Source organism: Squalius cephalus (assembly GCF_949319135.1).
Source record: "Squalius cephalus genome assembly, chromosome: 4".
Classification (NCBI taxonomy): Eukaryota; Metazoa; Chordata; class Actinopteri; order Cypriniformes; family Leuciscidae; genus Squalius; species Squalius cephalus.
Window position 1 is genome coordinate 42766890 of NC_137125.1, and position 27930 is coordinate 42794819.

At 37.8% G+C, this 27930-nt stretch overlaps 3 protein-coding genes across 8 annotated transcripts; all 3 read left to right on the top strand.

Annotated features, from left to right (window-relative positions):
- Nucleotides 1–495: 495 nt before the first annotated feature.
- Nucleotides 496–5283, top strand: strap (serine/threonine kinase receptor associated protein). Its single transcript, XM_079868513.1, has 10 exons — nt 496–702; nt 858–982; nt 1126–1261; nt 1359–1440; nt 2086–2158; nt 2282–2381; nt 2502–2639; nt 2764–2900; nt 3020–3169; nt 4594–5283. Exons 2-10 carry the CDS (start codon nt 871–873, stop codon nt 4653–4655), a joined length of 990 nt encoding a protein of 329 aa, XP_079724639.1. The 5' UTR covers nt 496–702; nt 858–870; the 3' UTR covers nt 4656–5283.
- Nucleotides 5284–5572: 289 nt separating this feature from the next.
- Nucleotides 5573–20882, top strand: tmpoa (thymopoietin a). 5 transcript variants are annotated; one of them, XM_079868198.1, is made up of 15 exons: nt 5573–5880; nt 10729–10846; nt 11816–11965; nt 12048–12190; nt 13980–14090; nt 14300–14368; nt 14794–14931; nt 15875–15925; nt 16013–16147; nt 16259–16351; nt 16459–16518; nt 16602–16811; nt 17162–17287; nt 17537–17640; nt 19628–20880. In XM_079868198.1, the coding sequence occupies exons 1-15, from the start codon at nt 5644–5646 to the stop codon at nt 19968–19970; spliced, it is 2088 nt and encodes a 695-aa protein (XP_079724324.1). In that variant the 5' UTR covers nt 5573–5643; the 3' UTR covers nt 19971–20880. The 5 variants fall into 5 exon arrangements, with proteins under 5 accessions (XP_079724324.1, XP_079724325.1, XP_079724326.1 ...); XM_079868199.1 differs by lacking the exon at nt 15875–15925; XM_079868200.1 differs by lacking the exon at nt 13980–14090.
- A 193-nt stretch (nt 20883–21075) lies between these two features.
- On the top strand, nt 21076–27799 carry slc25a3a (solute carrier family 25 member 3a). Of its 2 annotated transcripts, none has more exons than XM_079869893.1 (8): nt 21076–21384; nt 21526–21672; nt 24009–24136; nt 24218–24397; nt 24558–24739; nt 26236–26408; nt 26542–26652; nt 27104–27799. In XM_079869893.1, the coding sequence occupies exons 1-8, from the start codon at nt 21324–21326 to the stop codon at nt 27265–27267; spliced, it is 1146 nt and encodes a 381-aa protein (XP_079726019.1). In that variant the 5' UTR covers nt 21076–21323; the 3' UTR covers nt 27268–27799. The 2 variants fall into 2 exon arrangements, with proteins under 2 accessions (XP_079726019.1, XP_079726020.1); XM_079869894.1 differs by having other exon boundaries at nt 21098–21384; nt 21501–21672.
- Nucleotides 27800–27930: the final 131 nt, after the last annotated feature.

The window sequence follows — 27930 nt, forward strand, 5'->3', positions numbered from 1 at the left end:
TAAAGCATTTCTCTCCGCAACCTGTCCAGGTGTAGATGTCGTGACCACTGTATTTAAAAAGAAAAGACAGTCGCGCACGCGCAGTTCTAATTTTATCCTGAATTGATGTTCTTACCTACAGGAGGCGCTCCGTGGCACAAACAGTTACTTGATGGATTGATTTTTAGTCACATCTGGTTAAAATGAGATTCAAAATAGTCATAAATTATATCATAATAATTCAAAATATTGACAAACTTAATATTGATCTTATAATGATAAGTTTCTCGTAATTTGGAGTTAGAATCTCATAATACTGAAAAATATTCTCATATTTTAAAGACCTACCCCAAAATATTTTATATTAGACCATAAACATACCACATACATTACGTGTTAGCAAATACTTAACATGTAATAATAAGCTCCTAGTGTACAAGAGCTTCTCGAAGCGACGCTATAAGTGCGTCACGTGACACGATTCTGACCAATACTGTGGCGTCGCGGGCCGGAAATGATGTCCAGTTTTCACACTTCCATAATGTTCCTGTAGCGTTAGCGAGGGCTCTAGTTTAGCTTACACACACACACTCACACACACCTCGTGTAGCTGGTGGCACAGCACTGTTGCTGGGAGTGCAGCTGTGAGCTCCACAATCCTCCCCGACACGGAATCTGGCCACAAAGTACTGGAGTGTGTCGTTGTTTTGTTGTCTTTGCAAGGTAATGATTGAACTCCTGGCTAGCCAAGCTTGAGTTAGCTAGCACATCTGTTTTATCCACTACGTTGTTTTGGGGGGTTTTCGGTATTTTCTTGATTTTTGATAAATGTGTGGCTGTGTTTGAGTAAAACTGCATGTGTTTTGTCATCTTTTTAGGTATCCTGTAAGTATGGCTATGAGACAGACTCCTCTCACCTGTTCTGGCCATACCAGACCTGTTGTGGATCTGGCATTCAGTGGAATAACTCCTTATGGATATTTCCTTATTAGTGCTTGTAAAGGTATGTATATTCTTGAATCTTAAAATCTACCTTTGACAGTAATCCGGTTCTCTTTCCTGGGCAGTGAGCATAAAAAGTCACCATTTAGGTGAAATGTCTGTCAGATAGGTCTGAAAGTTTGTTTTGCCAATTAAAAATTGCAGATGGCAAACCTATGTTGCGCCAGGGAGACACAGGGGACTGGATTGGGACGTTCTTGGGTCACAAAGGTGCTGTCTGGGGTGCCACCTTAAATAAAGAAGCTACAAAAGCAGCTACGGCCGCTGCAGATTTTACAGCGTAAGTACAAACAGTAACAAAATGTGATATGGGTGAAATAATATTAGTTAAATATTATTTTACATTTTGTATTTATTTATTTATTTGAATCTGACAGAAAGGTATGGGATGCTGTCACTGGAGATGAGGTCCTCACCCTGGCGCACAAGCACATTGTGAAATCTGTTAACTTTACACAGGTAAGACTTAAGATGGACAGAGCCAGATGTTCACAACAGCTCCAAATCAGGATATTAGAATGATTTCTGAAGGATCATTTGACACTGGAGACTGCAGTAATGATTGCTGAAAATTCAGCTTTACCATCACTGGAATAAATTACATTTAAAGTATATTCAAATAGCAAAGTTATTTTAAATTGTAATAATACATTACAATAGAAACCCATTGTTTTAAATTGTCATTATTTCACAATATTACTGTTTTCAATGTATTTTTGATCTAATAAATGCAGCCTTAGTGAGCATAAGAGACTTAAAAACATGTTTACTTAGCCCAAACCTTTGAACAGTGTATGCAAATTGCTAAATAAAAAAAGATATTATATTTTACTTCTTGCATTCAACGTTTTAAATCTACTAGAATAAAATAGTGGTCCCTCTGAAAATGTACTCTTTTGAGCCATTTCAAATACAAAAATTCTGAAATATAAAGCTGAACAACATTGAGATGTTTTCTGAGCTCCATAACCCAGACTATGAGACACAACATTGATTATGTCTCAGTGATGTCACCTCATTTTATGTCTCCAAACCCTCTGTGTTACTTGTGCCGAGCCGTTTTGCTAAATGAAGAGTTGTTACCATCGTATGTTGAATCAACAGGACAGTAACTTTCTCCTGACTGGAGGGAATGATAAAGTGCTGCGCATCTATGACCTCAGCAAACCTGAAGCAGGTATGTAGAGTGACTTTTTTTAATTCTTTGTTTTGATATCAAATCAATTTCCAAAATTCAATTCCTGTCATAAATTCTACTAGATGAAATAGCGCATAAGGCTATATGGCATTTGTAATGCAGATCCCCAGGAGATTGCTGGCCACACCTCTGCCATAAAGAAAGCTCTGTGGTGTAACAATGACCAACAGATTCTCTCGGCTGCTGATGACAAAACTATCAGGTGAGTGTCCATAATGGTAATGGACAAAGTCTTTGAACTGTACACTGTACATTGCATATATAGAACCCAATTAGTTAAGTATGTGTCTAATTCTGAGTTTGTGTTGTCGTTCATTTGTAGACTTTGGGACAAGAACACACAGGAGGCAGTGCATACTCTATCGTTTGATGCCTCTGTCACCAGCATGGAGTACATTCCTGATGGGGAGATTCTCGTCATCACATATGGGAGAACCATCGCCTTCTACAACGCCCACAGGTAGACGGCTACAAGCTGTCCTATTATGCAAATATTACCTTGAGGACTGAGTTGGACAAAAAACACATCCTTAAAATGTGTGGAGAACTGATAATGTCAATCTGTTGTTGTCTTTTACTCTCAGTTTGGAACTGATTAAGACTGTGGACGCCCCTGCTTCTATTCACTCTGCCTCCCTGCATCCTGAAAAAGACTTCTTTGTGGCTGGAGGAGATGACTTCAAGCTTTATAAATATGACTACACCACCAAAGAGGAAATGGGTAATTAAGTTAATGTAATAAACTGCAGTATGATAAAACAAAGCTTAGTATAAATAGGCTCATGAATATATATGTATTTGTTCTTGCTTGACAATAAAATGCATTTGTCTCTTTTTCAGAGTCATATAAGGGTCACTTCGGGCCCATACACACTGTGCGGTTTAGCCCTGATGGAGAGCTGTATGCCAGTGGCTCAGAGGATGGCACTCTGCGTCTGTGGCAGACGGCTGTAGGGAAAACATACGGCCTGTGGAAATGTGTCCTGCCTGGTGAGCACATAGATATTGACTAGATTTGCCTAAATGTTTCAATTACACAGTCAAGAAAGTCAGCATGGAAGGCTGCAGTATTCCGAAAATACAACTATGAAATGGCAAAGGATGCGATTTTAATTAAATATGTGCTGCATGTTTCAGAGTGAAGCACAGCACTGTGTTGTTTTACATGCGAGCAGCTCGGTTGAGAACTTGAGTTTCTCTTACAAACCAGCGGTTGTCAGCAAAATATAATTTTTTAGGCAGGGGTTCAAAACTCAGTTCCTGGAAGACCATAGCCCTGCAGAGTTTAGTTTCAACCCCAATTAAATGCACCTGATTCAGCTAATCAAGTCCATAAGGGTTGTTTGAAAACTACAGGTATGTGTGTTGAAGCAGGGTTGGAACTAAGCTCTGCAGGCCTGGGGCCCTCCGGGAACTGAGTTTTGAACCCTTGTTTTAAGTGTGGTTTTCTGCCAAAAAAAAAAAAAAAAAAAGCTTGATGCTTTAACATTGAATTAGGACAGCCTTAAATGTTAATATTGCAATTTTACCGTTGTTTTGGGCCAAATTGTGCACCCCAACTAACAAGCAGTGCAAACTTCTTAAATGCATTTTTAATCTAAAAAAATTGCAATTAGATTTCCACCAGAATGTGCTGCCCTATTAGCATGTATATATGCATGATTCAAAAAGATGCACTTTATTTCTAAAATCTTAAAGTATTCATACATTTTCAATTTAATAAACTTCTATTAATATCTTCCAGAATAAAAGCTTGCAGTATACGAAAATGTAACAATGCGTTTGCCTCTCAATTGCAAGAACAAATGCTCTCTCAGCTAGACAGTCATTCCTACAATACCTGACGTGATCCTTCCTGAATGAGAATTTTTCGAAATTGACTCATTGTGGTTCGAGTGTCATAGAAAAATAACTCCATATCAAATTATTTGGTTGTCAGTGATTTAATTTTGAAGGTCAGGAATATATGGGAGCTTGTTTCCGGCATGGCAATGCAACTTATCTTAAGTCAGAATTGCACTTTTATTTTTCTATAAACTCACAATTACACTATTTTTGGTAACACATTAGTTTGGGTCCAACTCTCACTATTGACTAGTTGCTTATTAGCATGCATATTACTAGGATATTGGATGTTTATTAGTACTTATAAAGCACATATTACTACCTTATTCTTCATGACCATATTCTACATCCCTTTATCCTACCCAATACCTAAACTTAACTGTTAGCAAGCAGTAATTAGGAGATTATTGAGGCAAGTCATAGTTATTAGTTAATTAATAGTGAGAATTGGACCCTAATGTAAAGTGCGACCTTATTTTTATTCCCTGGTGAAAACAAGCTCCCTTAGGACTAGGCTTCATTTGTGTCAGATTCGTTATCCTACAATAAAACCTGTCTGTCCCTTTCAGAGGAGCTGTCGTCAGAGAACTCTGAAGTGCTGTACTGCCCTCCAGCTGAGATCAAGGCCTGAGTTGGGAAAGAGAGGCAAAGGCAAAGGAGGAGAGGTCACGGGAGAGGTCAGGGGACGGGATGGGTCAGGGAAACCACACCCCAGCAGAGTGCTGTGCCACCACCCTTCTTCACTTGAGACGGACCGCACTGCCGAGCATGACTTGAGCGTGGAGATGAAACAACTCGCACATTCACATTGTGGAAATGAGCATCAGGAGACGGCGGTAGAGCTGAGCGTGCTAGTGCAAATGCTAACCCTCCAGCTGCCTGCTCTTTCTTTGATACCCATGATACACCAGTCAGCTCCTTCATAAGTGGTCGGTTTCTGCAGCACTGTGATCACTTTGGTTAAGATTTTGTTTTTTTTGTTTTAGTGTTACAACGGTGTGCTTTCAATACATTTTGTTTGTTAATGCAAGAGCTCAATGTTCAGTTTGACGACATCTCTCAGCGGAAGTGCTCCTGAGGAACGTGTTATTCAAATGTTTATCAATAGTGTGAACTTGTAAATGTTTTCCATGAGAGCCTGGAAAATATGTAAACATGAAAAGCTTAAAAGTGACTTAAGTTGTTTAATAAATTTGTCTTTGGTTGCAACATAAGTTGCATCATTTGGCCAATAAAATGTTGACATACCTTATATCATCTTTGAGTGTGTGTGTGTTTGAATTGTATTGCAGTTTTAATTTCAAAGCATTACATTTAACTTTGCTCACTTCTTATCAGCTTCTAGTTTAATTTCTAGCCCAGTCTTGTTCTTTCTCTTTGTGTACAATATTTATTTTACATGCTAATTAAATTTTTAGTAAGTTAGTAGGTGAATCTCCTATAAACAAGTGGTTCACCTCGTCTATTTATCACCAGTGATTTTAAATGATCTATCTACCAATCAGAGCGCTTCTTTCTGCGGAACGCATCCAATAGGGGTCTCTCTCCTAAGATGGTCACTGATCCCATATAAGAAATCAGTCTCAGCCAGCGATAGTGTCCTGCTCAAGCCAACAGACATGTCGGAATTTCTGGAAGACCCGTCTGTGCTCACTAAAGATAAGCTTAAAAGTGCACTGTTGGCCCATAACGTGGTTTTGCCGAATGGCGACCAGAGGAAGGATGTTTACGTGCAGCTGTACTTGAAGAATCTGACCGCGCAAAACAAAAAGAGCAGCGGCTCTCCAGATGTCTTCTCCAGCGACGAGGATCTGCCTCCAGCCCCCGTGATCTCCAACAGGAGCCGTTCAGGCAGGGTGGGTTTGGAGAAGCTTGCTTTGTTTTGGCTGTTGACTTGCTTTGCATGTAAAATGCATCAAATTGAGCTGATGGTATATTGATTTTTATTAATGCTATCAAGACGTGCATTTTCCAAAAGTGTGTTTGTTGGGAGTAAAGTTCTGAGTTTAGAATTATCAGAGTAAATAAATGTCATAACTGTGGTGTTTGCACATGCAAATGAAAACAAACCGGCATGGCGAACTTTTACCACTGGTGTCCGGTTCGTGAGCGAATCGTTATTTTGAGTTGGATCATTTCTGTGAATCAGTTGAGCTAACGTTAGATCACAAAACCGGTCTGAACGATGTTGTTACGAAAGGACTGTATCAGTTTTATCACACTCACTAAATATAGTTGGTTTAAATGAATATAATTTTATTAAAACATGCAATACTTTCAGCCGAGGGTTGAGAATGTTTTAAAATCCAAATTATGATCTGAAACGTAACGTTATAGCCGTGAGAAACCTAACTGGTGGTCATGGAATGACAATAAACGCCCTAAAAATATATATAAAAAAATAAAATAAAAACGCGTAACGTTAGCAAGACGTGTTTATCACTTTATTTGAAATAATAGAACGTGGAATTTGGGAACGTCGGGCACCATGGAATAACGAAGCATTTTTAAAACTGGATTTTGAAACTAGCTGTTCGAAAGAACCGATTCGGACTTCCTATCACTACCGGGCGACGGTTTCCCGCTTAAATGTGTCAGTCAAGATTCAATGGATTAGATTCACGTGTTTAAAATCCATGCCGCTATCCGTAAAAAAACAAAACATGAATTACAGAAATTATAACGTTCTGGAAATCTTGCACTGCTATATGTTATCTCAGTTTCACATCTGTTTTAGGCGTTTCCGTCAGAAAAAGTAAAGATCCCAGCTTGAATGAACACTTCAGTAAAGATTCCTAATGTGGAAAATAGCATCCCATAGTAGTTTAATAGAAAATGGACACTTCTTTTTATCTGTGTCTAAACCTGATAATGTTGCTGGTGGTTATTGGCATTCTTGGAAAAATGTTACGGTGATGAAACACCTGGTGGTTCATAGAGAAGTGGGAGTGTTTCTCCCCCTCACTTCTCTATGTGTTACTTACTAATTTTTAATACCCACAGCTATTTAATAAACCCATAATATGAACCGTGTGCACTAGAATTGTTTAATGCATACCAGTTATTTCTATCAGGTATGGGTCTGTTGTTGCCATTTTTAAGAGTAAGACACTTTCCTTAGTGGATAGATACTATAAGTGTCAAGTTAGTTCTGTTTATTCAGCCAACTCGATTACCTCACCACTCCACCCAGACAACTTCACAGAGTCCTTTTGTTATATGTTTGATGTTAAAGGCTCCTCTCTGTATTCCAGAGCCAGTGAATGAGGTAGTGCGGCCTGTTATTGTGAAATATTACTGTTTCTCTGTCATTAACAGTCCATATTTATCAGGTATGAACTACGCTACTATTGCAAGTTGGTAAACAAATCGCTTAAATCAGGGGTTTTCAGTATTTGAGATACTGCAGACTCCTAAACTTTGTGCAAGGGACCCTTTTTTAGTTACTTTAATCCTATTTATATTATTGATTTTTAAACAATTTTACATTAAACCCTCTAGCAACCCTTTGCGCCCCCCTGGGGGTCTTCAAACCCCATTTTGAAAATGCCAGATTGAGCAGGAAGGTACAGGTCCGAAAGTTGTATAATATTTCGAGAGCAGCAGCACAAGGCTGTTTTCATTGTGGGTTTGGTCCCTTTATTGAGGAAATACTTTCTTGTGAAGTGGAATTTGTGCTTCGGCTGCCAGATGTGTGAGTGCTTTGCATTCTTCTTTGAAGTTGCTGTCTCTCAGATAGTAATTTTCAGAAACGCATGAGTGTGGACCATAGACGTTTGATTTTATGTTTGACCTCTTCAATGAATTGTGAGGTTTTTTTTACCAGAGTTGGTCATGTTTTTTTGTGTTCAAATAAAACTGGTTTACAAGCCGTGCTGCGAAAGCCACAATTGGGCAAATTGTGGGTAACCAGCAACATCATGCCTCATTATTACAAATTTCCAGAGAAATGACATTAACATTATAGGTCTCTCATACCCCTTTTCCACCAGAATGGTTTGTGTTCTGGAGCCCGTTCTCGGCCTGGCGAACTGGAGTCTGTTGCGAACCGGCCGCATGTTTCCACAGGCTTGAGGAACGAACGGTGACGTAACACTACGATGTGTTTTTTACCTGACTATAACCAGTTAAAAAAAACATTGCACATCCCTGTGTTTGTGCAGGCAGTGCAGCACTTCTGTTTTACCAGGAGTGATTCTAGTGAACCGGCAGTTCACATTAACTGCCTTTTTGGAAAGAAATTGAAACTGAAACCGTTGATTCACTCACTCTCCTGCATGCTGAGTCTCTCTCTCGCACATAGTTTTATATTTAGATATAAAGAGCACTATGATATTTGATTGCTCAACGAGACCGGGCCAGCGTTTCTTCGCTCCCCAGCTCTATTTGAGCAAGTTTTTAGGCCATCTTTCCTGCCTGGAAACACCTTTTCTGCAGTTGAAACTGAACTGCCTAATCTGGAATCGCTTCTGTAGAAAGACACTTCCCAGATTGAATAAACAGCTTTGCAACGGCCCATAAAACTTCTCAACCCATGAACCATAAAATGTCAGAAAAGGAAAAAGCTTTAGAATTAAAATAGTTAAAAATGAATTTATTAAATCAAATGTTTTTGTTACACAATATGAATTTAAATCTAAAAAAAAAAAAAAATCTGTATCAAACCCATGTTGTTCACAGGCACATGCTGAGTCTGACGTTCTCCAAAAACTGTATAAGTTTTGTAGGGTGTTGTCTGTGGACTGAGGGAAGGTTTTTGTTTTTTTTCTCCATCCTGCTGGAATGCTGTGATTTCTGAAAGTTTGAGTCGGCAGTGTTCCAGATCAGCCCTGGTGAAGGCCCCTCACTGAAGCTCATACGCCTTCATGATCTCCTCCTGCCCCTCGTAATACATTCTCTCCTTCTCCACTTCACTGTTTTCACCATTTCTCCTCGGTCACATGGTTGCGTTTGTGGAGCAGGGCTCGACTCTAGGGAATGTGGCTGGATTTGCATTGTTCTTGCTTTGTCCCACACAGTCTGAAAGTTTGCGTTTATGCCTTCAGACTAATGGCACTATCACTGTGGCACTTTGCATAAGCATTGAATTTTTTTCCCCCCCACTTTTCATTTCATTGCTTAATTTAACCTTATTGGTTTATCCAAATTAACATTTGCTCCTGTAGTCACATGCTAGGCACACTGTTTTTAAACTCACCTAGTTGGTTCTGAGATGTTTCAGGTGTAGTAATAGTGTATATTGTGTGTTATTATGGGCTGGGGAATGTAAAATGTCCTCACATTTTCTTTTAAATTAATTTAAGTGTCAGAGAAGTGGGGCTGTGACAGTGTTTTTTTTTAGGTTCATCTCTGTGTCTGATTTAAAGCATGCAGAATGCTAGACCTGTTGCCAAAATAACACATCGGGCAGTTTCTTTCCACCACACCATTCATTCAAATTGTGCAATTGTTTTTCTGGGAAAATTAGCAGCCCTATCTCTTGTATTTAATTTTTTCAAATTTCTCCCGATATTAAAAAGATAGTAAAAGTTTGAAAGGGCAATCTTAATCCAAGAAACTCATGTTGCTTTGCCCTAGGAAAGTGAAACTGAATTACTGGCGTGGTAAAATGCGCTATACTGTATATAAACTTGAGTATCTTACCTTGATTAATGAATACTACAAACTGTGTTAAAATGAAAGATGAAGACTGAAAAACAAGAGACAAGATATTTCTTTCACGGTGTGCCCAGTAAAATTTGCCAATAAACTTTTTTCACATATAAACATTCATCAGTTATGGTAAACGGAACCTCAAGCATGTTCGCTTGATGTGCGAGAACCAATGAGGTTCATTCTCGTGTGTTACGCAGCACGTTTGAGCTTCCGCAAGAGCCAATGAGGTTTGTTCTCGTGCGTCAATCAGGTTTGGTTGTTCTCGTGCGTCAATCAGGTTTGGTTGAGCTTCTGTTTATGTTCGCTGTGTGGATAAAAGCCTAAATTAAATCTGTTCATCATATGAAGCGATCGTGTCCCTTCAGAAAATGTATAACTTAGGAAAATTAGTTTTACGATCTCTTTATGAGCTTTTTGAAGTGTCAAAGTGGTAGTTGCGTAGCTGTAAACGGAGGGACAGAAATCACTCAGATTTCATTAAAAAGATCTTCATTTGTGTTCCAAAGATGAACGAAAGTCTTTTTTGGTTTGGAACAGTATGAGGGTGAGTAAATGATGACAGAATTTATTTTTGGTTGAACTATCCCTTTAAACCGAATTTTTGGCCTCATGTAGCCTAATCCTCATTCGTCAAGATTTCAGTTGTTTCCTTATTGGTGAAATAACATTTAGTTTCTAAACTGTTTTTTCCTTTGCAAACAAAGCTTTGTACTTAACTAATTTCCCAATACCCACGTAAACTGCAACCTTAAAATTATATAATTTTTTATTTGTATTTATTTATATATATTTTTTGCGGTTGTCTGGCTCACCAGTACAGCCCTACAGAGCAGGCAGGACGATATATTCTCTCCTGTCTTGCTCCAGTGTATAATCAAGAGCCTGTCGGGTGTATTCATACACCTGTTCTTCAAGTTCAAATACTTTACGGTACGATGTCATCTTAACGTATTTTATTACAGCTCTGCCATGTGCATTCATGAAAAATGTGACTTCTAAATTGAAAATGAAAAACCGCATGATATATAACGTGACTCTTTTCTTCACAGAAAGCCACCAGAAAAACGGACAAAGTTCGTCCAGAGGATGTTGATGTCACTGAATTGAGCAATGAGGGTTTGAAGGACCTGTTGCTGAAGTATGGCCTGAATGCTGGACCCATTGTTGGTAAGCCGCTTTTGAGATTTAAACTCAAATTATGCAGTGTGAAGAGTAAATATTTAGAGATATTGTATGTTTCTTTAGATCATACAGTGACCTTAAAAAGTATTTGGACGCTTCATTGTATTGGATAACAAAATATCAAACCAAGTGCTAGCTATTTGTTAAAGACATAAAACACAACATACACAAATTACGTATGGTTCAATTTATTTGAATTAATTCAATTAATTCTGGTTGGCAATGTTTTTTTGAAAAAAGTTAATGTGTGAACTACACCTGTTATTGCCTGTGTGAACCTGAGGAGAACTGACTTCATATTCCCTAAAACTGCAAAAACACCTTGGGGAACAGTTGGTTAAAAGTGACTAATAAATGGGGCATTTATGTGATGGGATATGTATGTGTATTTGTACATTTAAAATGTTTTTATTTTAGATTTATTTAAACAATGACTAGCCCAAATTTATGGAGGGATTTAATAATAAGCAAATATATAATGAAATAAATGTGGCGATAGAGTACAATGAAATGTAAACATACATGCATGAGGCATTTTTTTTTTTTTCAATACCCCCTGAAATAGATTTTATAATGAAAAATCTCAAGAAATCTGAAATGCGTTATGCACAAAAATCTTGTCTTGTCTTTCAGCACAAAACCAGCAACTAAACAAAGCTTTTAGTCTCTGTAATAATCCAAATTGTCTCGTGGTGTTGTGCAAGGCTATCAGTAAATCAACAATTTCACCAGGCATCCAGCTTTGCATGTTTTTGCAATTCTGGCTTGAATAGTGTCCTTAAATGGATGTTGGAAAGCTCTTAGATGCAGCAGCCTTTCTCACTGCTTGTTACGAATAAAACAGTACTTTTTTTATGACAACAAAGAAATTTCAATTTGAATCCGCCTCTAAATGAAACAAGATATTTCAGCCATGATGTTTGACATCAACACTAAACAATGTCTTCACCTCAGCGTCCACTCGTAAGGTGTACGAGAAGAGGCTTCAGAAGCTGCTGGATCAGGGTCCTCCTGAAGCTGTGGTTCTTCCCTCAGAAACATTACAGACAGACGGCGGCCAGAATGGCAACACAGACTCAGACCAGTACAGTGACAAGGAGGAAGGTAACAGACAAACAGATCCCTTTATTTAACCATGTTTTTGTAGAAATGAATGCATCAAAATGCTCTCTTGCCTGTTCGTCAGAAACCGTAGCTCCAGCCCCTGTGTTTGTGCCCGAACCTGAACCGGAAGTGGAGGTCGAACCCATCCCAGTTGTGGAGAGACCAGTCAGGAGCCGAGGGAAAACGCCAGTGACCAGCAGGACACGCAGTAGTCAGCATAACAGGGTGAGGGCAAAACCCGTGCATTATGTTTGCTCATGCATTGATTTCTGAAGGATCATGTGGCACTGAAGACTGGAGTAATGGTTGCTGAAAAGCTTTGCCATTGCAAGAATACATTTAGTTTTAAAATGTATAAAAATAGGGTTTCTGCATGTCTCAAACAGGCCTGATAAAGCCTTAATTTGCCCATACTCAAAATAAGGCCTTGTCTAAATGTCTTTAAATCAACATGCATTTAAATGCAAAAAATGAAGTGAGTTTATTCTTAAAACAAGAACAAATGTCAATGAGTTAGGAAAACATCCCTTTAACTGTTAAATGTGTTCTTTTTTTCATAAATTCATTGCATTTTGATCAATTTCACAGAAAACAAGACTTTTTTTTTTTTTTTTACTCAAAAATTTGGGCATTTTGTATCTCCAGTAAATGCATCTTGATTTAAGGATATTTAGACATTTGCACTGGAAGACAAAAATACTTAGGAAGAACATGACTTTTTTGCAGTGTGATCAGGTGGTACAGTAAAAGTCATTTCCAGAATCTTGTGATTGGGAGCAGAGGTATTCAAGCTACTGTTTTGTAAAATCAATTAAAAAGTTATGGATAACTGTTTTAAGTTGTATTTCCAAACTTTGAAGTGTTGCTAATTCAACTTGTGTTTCTCTTTGTACATTTACATTTAGAGAATATATTGACATAGTGTTCCCTTCAATTTATTCCTTAAATTCTCTTAACTTGATCTTTAAAAAGTCGTGAAGTTTGCCTTCATAAAACCTGCTGAAACACTGTTACTATATTTTTGATCAAATAAATGCAGCCTTGGTGAGCAAAAGAGGCGTCTTTCAGAAACATAAAAACTCTTTACTTTTCATATCTGAGCAAACCCCTATATATAAAATAATGTCTCACCCATCCTTTTAATTATTGTTTCTATTTCACTTGGAAATGCATCGCATTACAGAAGTAAAATGGGTTATGAATGTCAGTTCACACACAGTCATTTATATGAGTCATTTATATAATATTTGAGAGCCAATTAGTTTAATATCTATCCATGGTGGTTGTTTTTTTTTAAATTGACAAAGTACCACTTCAGATAAGCAAGCACAGTTAATCTAAGGCTGATAACCTCAAAATGGTCTAATATCAGCTGATCAATCAGCCCGGCTAAAAATATCTCATCTTTCATAAGTTAAGCAAAAGACTGACGATATGATGGTTCACATGATTTCAATTATAGTTAGCAGCACCCCCACTGTCTTGTATCCCTTGCTTTTTCTTTTTTTTTTTTTTACTTTAGCTTGGACTTGGCCCAGACTTTAATCCTCTTTTATTGTTGTATTCCCTCCTTTCCTCCAGACACACTTGGTTTCTCATTCCTGTGATTTTACTCAGTCTTACATCTCTGTGTAAACTCAAAGATCTTTGTTTAGGTCACTTGTAAACGACTAGCCAGGAGGATACTCTCTTCAAAGACTTCTTACTACTTTCCTCACATAAAAGCTGTTTAGGCAGTTCAAGCAGCGCATGCTGTCTCACATTGGTGTAAAGAATCAGTTCTTTTGTCTCTAATACAAACAGTTTTTCCCCATGTGATATTCCCACCTGCATATTTTCCCACCATTATCTGTTAAAAGTTCAGCAGCACCACCTGCTGTAGAAGAAATCTGACCTACTTCAGGTGGTCACATGATCGCCCCACATTTAAATGTTGTCATGCCTCCTGTGGAGATCAAATAAGCCATTTGCTTCTCCATGGAAAGTTCTAGATCTTTTGCTGTGTGACGTATAGGAGGATGAGGAGGATAAGCAGGAGGAAGATTGGCCGGTTTTGAATATTAAGAGAAAGCTGAAGAGATCTTCTCACAGGCTGGATCAGATGGTTCCTGCCAGCGATGACACCGTAACTCAATCTGTGGTTTTGTTATTAATGTACATCACCTGGTTTCTGGGTGTGGTAACTTTTGGGATCTGCACAAGGCGTGTTTTGGTTTGCACATGGGTGAACAGTGTTTGGTTGAGCCTTTATTTGTTTCACAAATGAACCGAGGCCGTAACATACTTTGTGACTCAATTGTAAGCAAGGTTTGTGTCATTGTCTGGTGTTTTCAGGAGAACTCTGAGCTCTCATCTGCAGAGTACTTCCCTGTTTCGCAAGACAGGAGAAGAACAGGACATGTGGTAGGTGGCCATGACACTAGCGTAGCGCTAATGGTCAAAATCAGGGATGGGGAAACTTTGGTCTTGGAGGGCCACTGTCCTGCAGAGTATAGTTTTAACCCTAATCGAACACACCTGAACAAGCTAATCAATAGGTGTGTTGGACTTAAAGCAGAGCTGCGCAGACTGATCGGCGTATGACATCAAAGTACCGCGAGAGCAGGCAGCTCTTTATACTTTCGTATCGCTCTTGCTGTACTTTGATGTCAAACACTGGTCGGTCTGCGCAGTCGAAAACACCTAATGTCTTCAGGATTACTAGAAAGCTCTACAGACAGGTGTTCTATATCAGGTTTGGAGCTAAACCCTCCAAGACCGAAGTGTCCCATTCTTGGTCTAAATTATTAGCCTGACCTCAAAAACCCACTTCTATCCTCCTATTAAAGGTAATGAGAAAAGAGCCCAGACCTTTGCTTACAGACAGGACATCACAGCTCTCGTCTAAGACGGAATCTGTGAAGCGACGCAGCGCACCAGTCCGCTTGTTTCAGTCTGATTTGAACGAGGCTCCCGCCACTGACAAGGTGTCTTTCTCCTTAAAAACCCTCTTCGGAGACTTCAGTTTGATATGAAAAACCAAACTATTGAAGTTCTCTGTGAAATTGTTAATGTTTCTAAATGGTTGTGTTATCAGGGTCATCCTTGTCATGCAGTATCTTTTGAACTTTAACATTCAAAAAAATGCTTGTTTTGCATTTAGGAAGTATTTCTATTAATCTATTTTCTGAACCTCAACCTCAGGCACTTACATTTTATTAATTAGAAGCTTATTATTTATTTACCCCATGTTGAAAACCAGATGCAATCCATCTGGAAGCTAATATTAGCCATTGCTTAGTGGAGGACTGAGGTGTCAATATTAGGTCATGTTAATTTGTATTATAATTATCAATATTTTGATATCTAAGCCATTTTCAAAGAAAACTTGTAAAAATTTAAATAAAAAGCTCACAGAATCTCCCTAAAATTGATGTCACTTCCTGGATGATCATGGCTTTTGTTAAGTGAAGGGATACCATGCAATAAAAGCAGAATAGAAAGTGTAAGTGGTTATATATTTATGGGCTTTCCCCCATATTTCTCATTTAAAACCGCATTCCCAAAACACATGATTTGTTGTTTTGTTAATAAGAATATTTTTAAATTCACAGTTTTTCATGTTATAATTGCAGCAACCATATACATGGCCAAAGAAAATCACAAAATCATTTCAAATTCACCATCATATTCACTTCATTTTGAAATTGTAATAAAAGAGAAAAAAAAATATTATCTTTTTTGTATAATTTTTTTTAAAAAAATTTTTTTATGTAAAAATACTTTTTAAAATAATTGTTTCCAGTATATTAAGCAATACGTGAATGGGACAGAAATGCACCGCACAGTAAGAATGAACCATTGGAAGTATATTTTGATCCTTTTTTTCGTTTCTTTCATCTGTTTGTTTGGAAATCGCATGTCTCGTAGGATTTGAAAGAGGCGTCTGTTCCTCTGGTGAGGATAAAAGCACATCCTTTGGTAGGTCCTGAAGAAACCTCACACACAAACATGAGGATGCAGGTCTCATTCTAATGCCACAGTGTTTCTTATGGTGTCATATTAAAGGCAGTGTCAAAAGAACCCAAACCCTCAAAGCGGTCCTCCATGTCTGCGACTGACTGGTCAGAATCACTAAAATATCACAACTCTTCTTACCAGTCGACCGTATCCAGTTTACATGGCGCTAGTCCAGTTTACAAGGTGCCAACTGTCTCTTTCCTAAATCTTCCATGTCTCTCAACTTGACTATGAGAGCATCACATATAGTACTGTTAATGCATCGCTCAAATGTCTTTTGTGGTTTCTCTTTAGTTTGATGAGAATACCGCTGACATCACTTCCCCTCCGATTAGACAATCCAATCGAGAGCCGCTTGTTTCCCTTCTTAACACTGCTTGCGTTGAGGTGATGAAACACACACACACACACATCTTTAGTTAATGCTTTCAGCTCTAAATCAAGGCATATTTATGCAACATAAAGTGTCTTAATTTAAATTTTCGTAATCTCAGGTTGACGACCAGGGTATGCAGGACATCCTGAGCTGTAGACCTGCGAGCCGAGCTCCTGTGGTACATCTCTGCTATGCAAGGATAGTTTATACATGTATTAAACGTTCATTGTAGTGGCTCATGAGTTTGTTTCTTCTCTAAAGGCTCAGGAAGTCAAATCTGTCTCTGAATCGAAGTACTCAAGGCCTCATTTGAGTCAGAACAAACCTTCCAAACCCTTGCCAGACATGAGGTGCCATCTTTCACTTTCCTGCAATGGCCAAAGAGAGGTTTTCCCATCACACTCGCTTTCTTTTAGGGACTCCCGTGTGGCTCCAGAGGACTCTCTTGGTGTCTCGTTCGACCTTTCCCAGGTTTGCTGTTGATAGTTGTTCATTTGTTAAAGACATGGTACACTCTTAAAAATAAAGATTCTTTATTGACATTGATGGTTCCATGGAAACTTTGCATTTCACAAAAGGTTCTTTATAGTTCTTTAGATGTTCTTCGCGCTAAGAAAAAATGGTTCTTTTAAGAACTGTTGACCGAAAGATTCTTTGTGGAACTCAAAATGGTTCTTTTTGGCATTGTTGCAAAATGCCCCTTTTGGAACCTTTATTTTTTTAAGAGTGTATTTGGTTTTGGTTACAATGTTACGTAATTTTCTAGTTATCAGGGTCATCACTAAAGCTTAAAGCCATCATTTACATTGTTGGTTTATCAGGGGAGCTGTGGCTCACCAGAGACCCTGCCCAAGACAAGGCAGTCCAAAATCACCCCTTTCCTCTCCCAAATCACTTCTGTCCGAGGACTTGATAGCAGCCAGACGGAGACACCAAAGAAGGAGATGGTAATTTCATGAGCTCTATGGTGTCTCCACAGGTGTATAATGGTGATGAGGAAACTTTTTGGGATTCACACACTTGTTTACCTCGGGTCATATATGGTTGTGGTGTTATATAATGTTTTTCTTTCTTTTGTTTTTAAAATGGAAGCTGAAAACATGGATCTTCAGAAATTGCGGCATGTGAAAGGATTTATGGTGTTAGATGTCCCGTCTCAGTGTTCACATCATTGTGGCTCTTGTCTTTGTGCACAGGTGGAAAAGGTGTCAGCCATTGATCAGACCCCGAGGACGGTAGAGAGAGATCTGCTAAAAGAGATCTTTCCCAATGAAAACCTCAGCACTCCCACTGGAATCAGGTATGGAGGGGAAGTTGTTTCAAGCATTCGCACTGAACAAACACCAGGGGCCAGATTCACGAAACATTCTTAAGAATTAAATTGACATTATATTAACTGCCCAGTTCTTGCTTTCTAAGTTAATACAATTTCCCAAAACTTTTCTTAAAGGGATATTCACCCAAAAATAAAAATTCTGTCATTTACTCGATCTCATACAACATTTTATAACATTTAAGTATTTTTTGCCCCTTGGACATGAATACATGTGAGCGTACGTTCAGTAAGCTCAATTATTAAAGAAGAACTCCGGTCAATTTTAACATTGAGCTCATTTTTATGTAAATTTGGAGTGCTGTCAGTACAGAGAACAACGACAAAAATCGGTGTTGCCTACACCGTGTTATCCTCTTTTTAAAATTTGCACCCTGTTGACTTAAATGGGGCAAGTTTTAAACCTGCTTTTAGCCTCTTAACATCCTTGATGTGTCATTACAAGTGCACAGCCAATGTGAGTGATTCCTTCAGAGTGAACACGGTGAATCTGACTGCATTCACCCGTGTTCACTCTGAAGGAATCACTCACATTGGCTGTGCACTTGTAATGACACATCAAGGATGTTAAAGGGTACATAACATGCACAGTTTCACCTAATCTCATGTTAATCTTGAGTACCTATAGAGTAGTAGTGCATCCTTAATATCTCAAAAAAGTGTTTAGTTTTATTATATTTAGAAAAGAAAAATACAGCTTTCCGATTCTCTCCGGAAAAAGCCGAGGTCCTGGAGGCGGAGCTATAGAGTCAAGCGGTAGTTCTTGATTTCCAGCAAAAGACAGAAATCTGATCCAGTTGTACTTACATGAATGGGGTCTTTTATCACTGGGACCGCTCCACGTTTTAATAGCAAACGATTTGCAAATCCAGCGTCGACCTGAGCCTTGTTAATAAAACATTCGTCACTGAAACGACCAGAACACACAACCGCACTTCCTACACTCCATTGCTGCCCCGGAAAAACAAACTGCATCCACTGTTCCTGTAACGCTGGGTTCTTTGGAAAGCTGAACACGGTAAGCTCCCTCACATCCAAATACACACTTTTTTGGAGACATTCTTGAACAAATCCTATGCAGCGCTGGCGCCGATGATTTCCTGTTGATGTGCGCGGTCTCGCTCTCCTCTAGTCGACGTGCTCGCGGGCGAGCTTTTCCGAGAGAAATGCTCATATAAGGAGTTGCACTCTGATCTACGTCATTAGATCCACGATCTAAAAAAAACCAGCCGAAACTTGTACCAACCCGGAAGTAAGATTTTCAGCATAGAAATTCTCCGTCATTCGTCCAAAATATTTTTTTAAAACTTTGCCCATGTTTAGCATGAGAATCTATCTCTTTAACACTGTAAACAACTCTGAATACATGAAACACCATTGTACCCCCCCTTTAAGAGGCTAAAAGCAGGTTTAAAACTTGCCCCATTGAAGTCAACAGGGTGCAAATTTTAAAAAGAGGATAACACGGTGTAGGCAACACCGATTTTTGTCATTGTTCTCTGTACTGACAGCACTCCAAATTTACAAAAAAATGAGCTCAATGTTAAAATTGACCGGAGTTCTCCTTTAAATTCATAAACATTAGGTTTTTCTTTCATGACATTTAACCTAAACCAAACTCACCTAGTCATAAAAATGTATTTTTAAAAGATGTTTAGTAAAATAATAAATCTAAACAAAATGCATGTTATTGCCCCATAAAACTGCATTTTTGGAAGTTAAATTGTCTACACACAAAAAAACAGATAAGTCTCACTGAGTGAAAGATTCTTCACCGCAAAAAAAATGTATAAATCAAAAAAAAAAGTATTTTGTCTTGTATTTTAGTATTATTGCCTTTTTGTTTTTAGTAAATATGTAAACCTTTTTTTAAAACAAGATATACTAAAATATTCCCTTTTTTTATTTAGAGAATCTATCTTGAATTAAGTATATTTTTCAAATGTATTTCTAGTGCCACCTGTCGCCGACCAATCAGAGGAGCAGCTGGCCGGCCCCTGAGTGAGACATGGCTGGACGAATCCCGTCTCCGTCTCACAGAGTTCAGAGAAACCAGCTCCTCTTCCTACACAGAGACCCGATCAGTTCCACGCGTGTCCGCCGTCCCTCTAGCGGCTTCCAGGCCTGCGGCGCCCCCTGCTGTGAAGACCAGAGCACGGCGCAGCCTGCCGGTGTGGGTGCAGCTTGTGCTGCTGAGCGCGCTCGCTGGATTCCTGTTCTTTGTCTACCAGGCCATGGAGACTAATGAGGTTGGACTCTTCAAGCAGAGCGGGGCCGTTGATAGCACTAGCAAATGAACGTCATGCGGTTCAACCATGTCTTTGCCCTCTTTATCATACTCAGCCAGTACCTCCCTTTGTTGATTCAGCAGCCGTGGACTTTTACCTGCGATCTTTATATATTCATACAAAGACAGAAACTCACAGATTTTGCATAATTTTCATGCCCTCTTTGAGATGAACTGGTTTAGAGGAATGAATCCTGGTTTTAATTTTAAAAATCACGTTTTTTTATTTTATTTTGCCTTTGTATGTTTGTCTTGTCTGTGTGTTTCTTTTCTTTTTTATTAATGATGGTGCTGCCCATAAATAAGTCGGAAGTGCTGAAGGAGTTGGCTAAATACACTTGTTTTGTTTGTAAACTACATTTAGTGTCTACTTGTGACAATACTTTTGCATTTATTTTCACATCTAGCTCTTTAAAAGTGCCGTATCCATCTTAACATTACTGTAGTATTTATGTACATGTTGTCGAAAAACAAATATTTTCAATAAACTGTTTTGCAATGTATTCTGGAAGATAAGCTCATTTTACTATTTTTATTATAATTTTAATCATTTTAGTTTTGTTATTTCAGGATCTTGGAATTCCATGTGGTTTTATAAAGCATAAATTTGTTTGCTAAAATATGGATTATATACACTATACTTTTTTTTTATTTTATTTTTTTTATATGTCTTCAAAAACAAATTTGGGTTAATAAACATTTTAAGATCCTGATATATTACATTGGTAGAACTGGACAATGTGTAAACTGCCCATCATTAAGCCGTTTACTCTGCTTTAAAACCGTATTTAATATTCTAAATTCTGTATTTATTTTACATTATAAGGTTCTGCGGATTTGTGGGATAAAGCTGGGAGGGTTCAGGTACTTTTTATGTAAATGACAGAATATGGTTTAATAAAGCGTTTTACCTCATATCTACATTTTCAGTTGGCTTGTTTTTTTAAGTGTGTCTATATGTTTGACCTAAATTATTATGACGTTCCCTCTACTAAATGTTCCTCACAGAGGCACTGGAAATTCTGACCTCACTTTGATCTTGAATAGGTAAGGATAAGGGTGCAAGGCTCTATGCTCTGGTCCAGGAATAGAATAGTTTAATCTGCTTACACTACGCACTCTGCGTAATGAGCTCACACCGTGAGGTCAACTTTGCAGTGGGTCTCAACTAAACAGTAACAAATTTAGTTGGAGGCAAATTTACATCAATGACTTGATACACTGGCAGTTTTGTTTTTGATTGTTTGAATGAATGCTAGAATGGCCCATAATACCATCATAGCTCTTTCCAATGGGAAACTCAGTGAAGTCTCAGTGTGGTGACGTCACAGAAGGTCAGGGTGATTTAGTCTGAGGTCATCTGATGTCTCAGATACGACAGCCGCTGATGCACCCAGGAGGCGCCGTTTCTTCACAACCGACAAGTGAGTGTACCGTCTCTTTTTAACATGAATTTTCTGAAATATTTGAATGAGAAAGAAATACTGTTCCTCAGCAATGTATGCAACAACAAAAAAAACTAACTTTTGTTTGATTTAAGATTGTCACCTGTCTGTTTTTGCCAGTAAACCCCCTGGTGAAAATGTACCCAACCACCTTAACACAGTTGGCACGGTCGAATCCTTTCCAGACTCCTCTTTTCTCCATTAAACAAGATGAGCAACAAGAGAGCCGGCAGATAAAACGCAAACTTGCTGCAGCAGCTTCTAATGGTAAGAAGTTGTTGTTCTTTATCTTCTGAACTGGATAAGTTGCAAACAGAATTAGACGTATTGAATAGGCTTTATATCCAAGATTTGTTGTAAGATATTTGAAAAGGTCGCGGATGTAATGATAAAGCTCAGTGAAATTACACTATACTAAAAGTGGACTCTATCAGACTGCGTGTCATTCCATTCTTAAAGAATTAACTTTAAGGATTACACGGCTGGCTAATAGACTTAATTGTCATGATTGCCTGCTAATTCCCAGGCACTTTTTCTCAAGACTGTTAAAAGAATAGTTAAATCACTATATACCCGTTTCATCCTCCTTCCATGGGACACATTTTGAATAATGTGCTGAATCTGATTGTTTTCTTCAATGTAATTACAATAAATGAGGACAAAAAGCATGCAAAATCATTGTGAATGCAGACAATACAGTTTGTGAATTATATTCTAAGTCTCTTGCAGGCATGCAATAGTTTAGTGTGACAAACAGGCTCTTTTTCCCAGTTATTCACTGTTAACTGCTGCAACAGTGTTCATTGAGCCAGTTGAATATGACAAAGGCACAATATCCGATTTGTGAATAAAGCATTCCGATTTTATGAACTGGATCAGATTCAAAAGAACAATTCATTCTCAATTCAGACGTCATCATTTGTCATGAACTCTCATGATCTAGAACTATAGGCTAGGTGGACCTTGAACTGCATCTGATTTTGCTTACTTGGCCTCCAAACTCATTAAATTGGATGCAATGCAATTCAAGAACCATTTTGGGTTCTGTCAGTAAAGAATCATTTTTCTTAGTTTGAAGAACATTCTTAAAAATAAAGTTTTTGTATTGGCTTCCATGTCTCTGTTGTAAGGGGTTTTACAGTCAAAGACCCAGAACTAGATATGATGAATGAAGACCCGGAGTCAGAATTATAATAAATTAAGGAAAAGATTTACTGAAGATAGTTTGCAGTTTCATCAGCAGAAGTCAGCTTCAAGACTCGCATGGAGTTCGTAGGCCGCCCCACTTACAGTTACAAAAATCACAGGAGTTATACCCTTTCAACAAGGTCTAAGCTACATCCTTGCTTCAGGTTAAATGATTCTCATTGGCTAAGAAATAGATAAACATAGTAATTTTCCACACATATACAGATGGACTGAATCATATCTCCATCGATTATGGAGATGACACTCGGACCCTGAAGTTAGGCGAGTCGTGACCTTCCAGGTCTCAGATTTGGGGTGCTGGGCGCCAGCCTGTCCCGAAATACAACTCAGTCAATCTCCAATAGTGCCAGTGGTTCCTTAACCTGCAACCAAAAAGACTAACACACACACACACACTGACACACAGCTTTTCCAAGGTTGGGTTTGGCAAGGCTCTAACTATAAACAGGAGAGTCGTCTCAAAACATCAACATAATGCGTTCTTTCTCTCAATGAGAGGACACTTTAGTATAACACAGTATAGAAAAGCTTTAACAAAGAAATGGTCCCTTAAACTATAGACTTCAATGACCCCTGTGACCATTCCTGTTAGAGTACCCTAGAAAACAGAGATGAATGTATCGACACATGTTGAAGACATTTCTTAACAAAACAAAAACATCTTTCCATATTTCATTTCTGGAAGCCGGACTAAATGAGCAAGCACTGGAGAACAAGACATTAGAGAATACATGAAAAGAACATTTCAGTAATCACACTGGTAACTTCTATAACAAAGTAAAATCTCACAAGCCTAGAGAAGTCATTCAACTCGTGTGATATTTAAAAGGAAAAATATTGATTAATACCTTAATTATAATCACTCATTACATAAACATTGAAGAAGCAGTTTATTCCAAAATCCCACACCCTTCACTGTAAACATCCATGGAAACTTTTCAATACACAGAAGTTTCTTTAGAGTAGAAAAAGATTCTTAAGATTGTTAAAATGTCCTACACACACACACACACACACACACACACACACACACACACACACACACACACACACACAAAAAAAACTTATTTTAAGAACTGTTCACAGAAAGGTTCTTTGAGAAACCAAAAATAGTTGTTCTATGGCAAAAAAACCTTTTTGGAACCTTTATTTTAATGAAAATTGTAACAATCTTAATAATCTTTTGGAACCTTTATTCACCTTTTGTGAAATGGAAAGGTTCCACAGATGTTAAATGTTCTTCATGGAACCATAGATGCCAAAAGAAGCTTTATTTTTAAGAGTGTGACTTCTGATTTTCCATTTCTGTATCACACGCGTCGCACAGTATTGATATTTGTGATCAAATTTAAAGGGAAATGTTGTGATGTCAAATAAGTGTTTTCCTTCCTCAGATGCAGATGTGAGCTGTGAATTTGGGTCAAATAAATATTACGCCCTCTGCGGTTTCGGTGGGGTTTTGAGCTGTGGCCTCACACACACAGCAGTCGTGCCCCTCGACCTCATTAAATGCCGTTTACAGGTAATTTAACATTAAAAACTAAACAAGTTACCAGCTTACCAGCCAGACATTCACTAATGCATTATCCCTGTTGTCTTACAGGTGGACCCAGTTAAGTACAAGTCCATCTTCACTGGTTTCTCAATCACTTTGAGAGAGGATGGCGTGAGAGGGCTGGGCAAAGGGTGGGCTCCGACATTCATTGGTTATTCCATGCAAGGCCTTTGCAAGTTTGGTTTCTATGAAGTCTTTAAGTCGCTGTACAATGACATGCTTGGAGAGGTAAGTCTACATATGGGATACAAATAAGAGAGAAAATGAAAGGGAACTGATTTGGCTCTGCAAAGATTGTTCCAACACAGTTATTTGAACATATTTCTGCATATCCGTTTGTGATAGATCTATAGCTAACTGCTGTCGTTTGGTTTGGTCTGGTAAACAGGAGAATGCTTATTTGTGGAGGACGTCCGTTTATCTGGCCGCATCAGCCAGCGCTGAGTTTTTCGCTGATATTGCACTGGCTCCTATGGAAGCGTGCAAAGTGCGCATCCAGACGCAGCCCGGCTATGCTAACACCCTGAGAGAGTGCGCCCCCAAAATGCATGCTGAGGAGGGGATAAAGGCGTGAGTAGATCGGCTATTCCTCTCTTAAGGGTCACACTTGTGTCAAAATAGACTGGAGACATACATTATGTACTATAATTTATATACAGTAATATTCATTCTTTAATATTTTGTATTTTGAGGGGATTTCTTGGTGCAAATAATTTTTTCCAGGTTGTAAATAAAACAAAAAGGAGTATGTTGGAGTAATATGTTTTACAAGAAAATACTGTTTTCACAATTTCATGCTTTAATGTGTTATTTGCTGATTCTTTGTCATTATTTGTGTAATTCACTAGCAATTTCTGAGTAAAAAATGTTTCAGTGTACTAGACACCTATATTTTTATGTAGCACATATATTTTAGTATTTACAGTATTTCTTCTCTAAATTATGAACCATTTATATCTATCAGTTTTATTTGAGTTTTATTAATATATTGAATTAGCTTTTATTATTATATTTTTAGTTTTAATGTTAAATTTAGTTTAATTTTTAATACTTTTGTTATGTGCTTTTTTTATATCTATTGCTATTTAGGTTTAATTTATTTTTGTTTCAGTTTTAGTTAGATTTATTTATTTGCAGTTAGTAATTTTAGTCCTTAAACTCAGTTTTCATAAAATGAAATAAGTTTAAGTCATATTTATATTTTATTTTATTTCAGCTTTATTTCAAAGAACACAAATGTTTTAATAGTTTTAGTTTAGTTAATAATAATAATAACCATGATTTCTATAAAATAATACATATTAAAAAACATTTTATATTTAAAACTAAGTTAAAATGGAGTGTGTGTATGTATATATGTATATATGTATGGATGTGTGTGTATATGTATGTATGTATGTATGTATGCATATATATATATATATATATATATATATATATATATATATATACACACACACACACACACACACACACACACACACACACACACACACACACACACACACACACACACACACACACACACACACACACACACACATGCATGCATATGCATGTATATACATATACACACATATACATATACGTACGTATGTATGTATGTATGTTTATATGTATGTATGCGTGTGTGTGTGTGTGTGTGTGTGTGTGTGTGTGTGTGTGTGTGTGTGTGTGTGTGTGTGTGTGTATGTATACGGTATGTAGGCCTGCTGTGTATATATTATCCCCTACTTGATAATCTGTTTTTTCAGATATAGTTACTTTAACTGGGTTTTGCATGTGGATATATATTTAGACATTATCAAAGATTATTTCATTGTGGCTGAATTGAAGATTATAACCCAAAAGTTGCTTTGTATTTTCATTTGCGTGTCTGTGTTCATATAACAAATGCCAAAAACTCACAAAGTTTTGTACCATTCCAATAAAAAAAAAAAAAAAAACATCACCAGAGGGTTAAGGCTGACAATCAGAACAAAACTGACTTCATTACCCATGAGGCCCCTTCAGAAGACCTATATTGTGTGCTGGAGAACTGATTGTTCATGTTATCGTCTGTGCAGGTTCTATAAAGGTGTTTTTCCCTTGTGGCTGAGGCAGATCCCCTACACCATGATGAAGTTTGCCTGTTTCGAGCGAACCGTTGAGATGCTGTACAAGCACGTAGTACCAAAACCCCGCAGTGAGTGCTCCAAACCTGAGCAGCTGGTGGTGACATTTGTTGCCGGTTATATTGGTAAGTGCTTGGGCCCTTAGATACAAGGTTATAAACTTTTAGACATGTCTTTGCAAAGATTGCTGGCTCAACTTTGCATAGATAGATGGATAGATATAGATATATGTTAGCTTTGCTGTGTGTCTCTCCTCAGCTGGCGTGTTCTGTGCTATGGTGTCCCATCCCGCGGACTCTGTGGTGTCTGTACTAAACAAAGAGAAAGGCAGTTCAGCTGTCGAGGTGCTGAAAAGACTGGGACCTGTAGGTGAGTCTCTGCAGAAACACACAGCAAATACCAGTCAACAGCTGTGGATCAAAAAGAAAACCTGAGGGGTTTATTTTGCCATAATGACCAGCAAGACCAATAAATAAATTCACGGACATGAAATACTGATTTGAATTGCTATTATTTCATTACATAAAAAAAAACTTTTGACATTGAAGCACCATTTCACTGAAGTTGCAGATGGATGTAATACTCTTTATTACCAAAAGAGGCGGCTGTTGTTCCTGGATTTATTCCCATTAGATCACATCAGTTTCATATGAAAAAAACACAATATGACCAATTTTTATTTTGCTCTTATCTCAGTTAATTGATTGTTAGCATGTGTTAAGTCATATGGATGGCACAGCAGAGTAACAGTTAAATAAAAACTGTCGGTGTCAATCTGTGTATAAATCAAGAGTTCATATGGCTTCTCTTTCTCCTACAGGCGTGTGGAAGGGTCTTGTTGCTCGAATCATTATGATTGGCACGCTGACCGCCCTACAGTGGTTCATCTATGACTCGGTGAAGGTGTACTTCCGTCTGCCCCGTCCACCACCCCCTGAGATGCCCGAGTCCCTTAAGAGGAAGATGGGTCTCCTGGACTACTAGACTCCTCCTTTATCAACTGTATCCTGAGTAACTTCACAAATACAAAGATTTTTTTCCACATTCACCCCTTGCAATAAACGCCACAGTTCCTGGTGTGTTTATCAGCACTGAAAGCACTATTGAATGATCATACGACACTGGGTTTCTCCAGTGTCACTGTATGTCTGTATGAATATTAGAGTAAAATCAATCACACACTAAACATCTGTTGATTTTTTATTTGACTTTTGGAATGAGAATTTTGGTTTGTGTTATTTGTGTGTATTAAAAGTGTTATCATTATATCTAGAATTATAAAATGTTCCTAATATTAGGTCATATTTGTATACATATTTCATATGTTGTGTAAATATATAAGCTTATTTTTATACAATAGATACTTTTATTAGGGCGTATTTATACAGTAGAACGGGGTCTCAGACCCTAAAGATAAAAATAAAATATAAATGTTGGATGAAAAACTTAAATGATAATTAGAAATATTGCCTTGGCAACTAACTGAAATGAAATAAGCTGTACTAATAGAATTGCTAAAACAAAACAAAACAAAAATTTATCTAAAATCTTAAACTAAAATAAATTAAAGCTCATAAAAAATGATACATTTTGATTGAAAATATTAAAATATTAAAAACATAAACTAAAATTCAAATGAACACGGAA

Coding starts and splice junctions, on each gene's coding strand:
- strap (XM_079868513.1), top strand. CDS start 871: ATGGCTATGAGACAGACTCCTCTCACCTGTTCTGGCCATACCAGACCT. Junction 1,441..2,085: donor AATCTGTTAACTTTACACAG/GTAAGACTTAAG, acceptor TTGAATCAACAG/GACAGTAACTTTCTCCTGAC. Junction 2,159..2,281: donor CCTCAGCAAACCTGAAGCAG/GTATGTAGAGTG, acceptor TTTGTAATGCAG/ATCCCCAGGAGATTGCTGGC.
- tmpoa (XM_079868198.1), top strand. CDS start 5,644: ATGTCGGAATTTCTGGAAGACCCGTCTGTGCTCACTAAAGATAAGCTT. Junction 10,847..11,815: donor GAATGCTGGACCCATTGTTG/GTAAGCCGCTTT, acceptor TCTTCACCTCAG/CGTCCACTCGTAAGGTGTAC. Junction 16,352..16,458: donor TTAACACTGCTTGCGTTGAG/GTGATGAAACAC, acceptor TCGTAATCTCAG/GTTGACGACCAGGGTATGCA.
- slc25a3a (XM_079869893.1), top strand. CDS start 21,324: ATGTCTCAGATACGACAGCCGCTGATGCACCCAGGAGGCGCCGTTTCT. Junction 21,385..21,525: donor CGTTTCTTCACAACCGACAA/GTGAGTGTACCG, acceptor TGTTTTTGCCAG/TAAACCCCCTGGTGAAAATG. Junction 24,398..24,557: donor ACAATGACATGCTTGGAGAG/GTAAGTCTACAT, acceptor TCTGGTAAACAG/GAGAATGCTTATTTGTGGAG.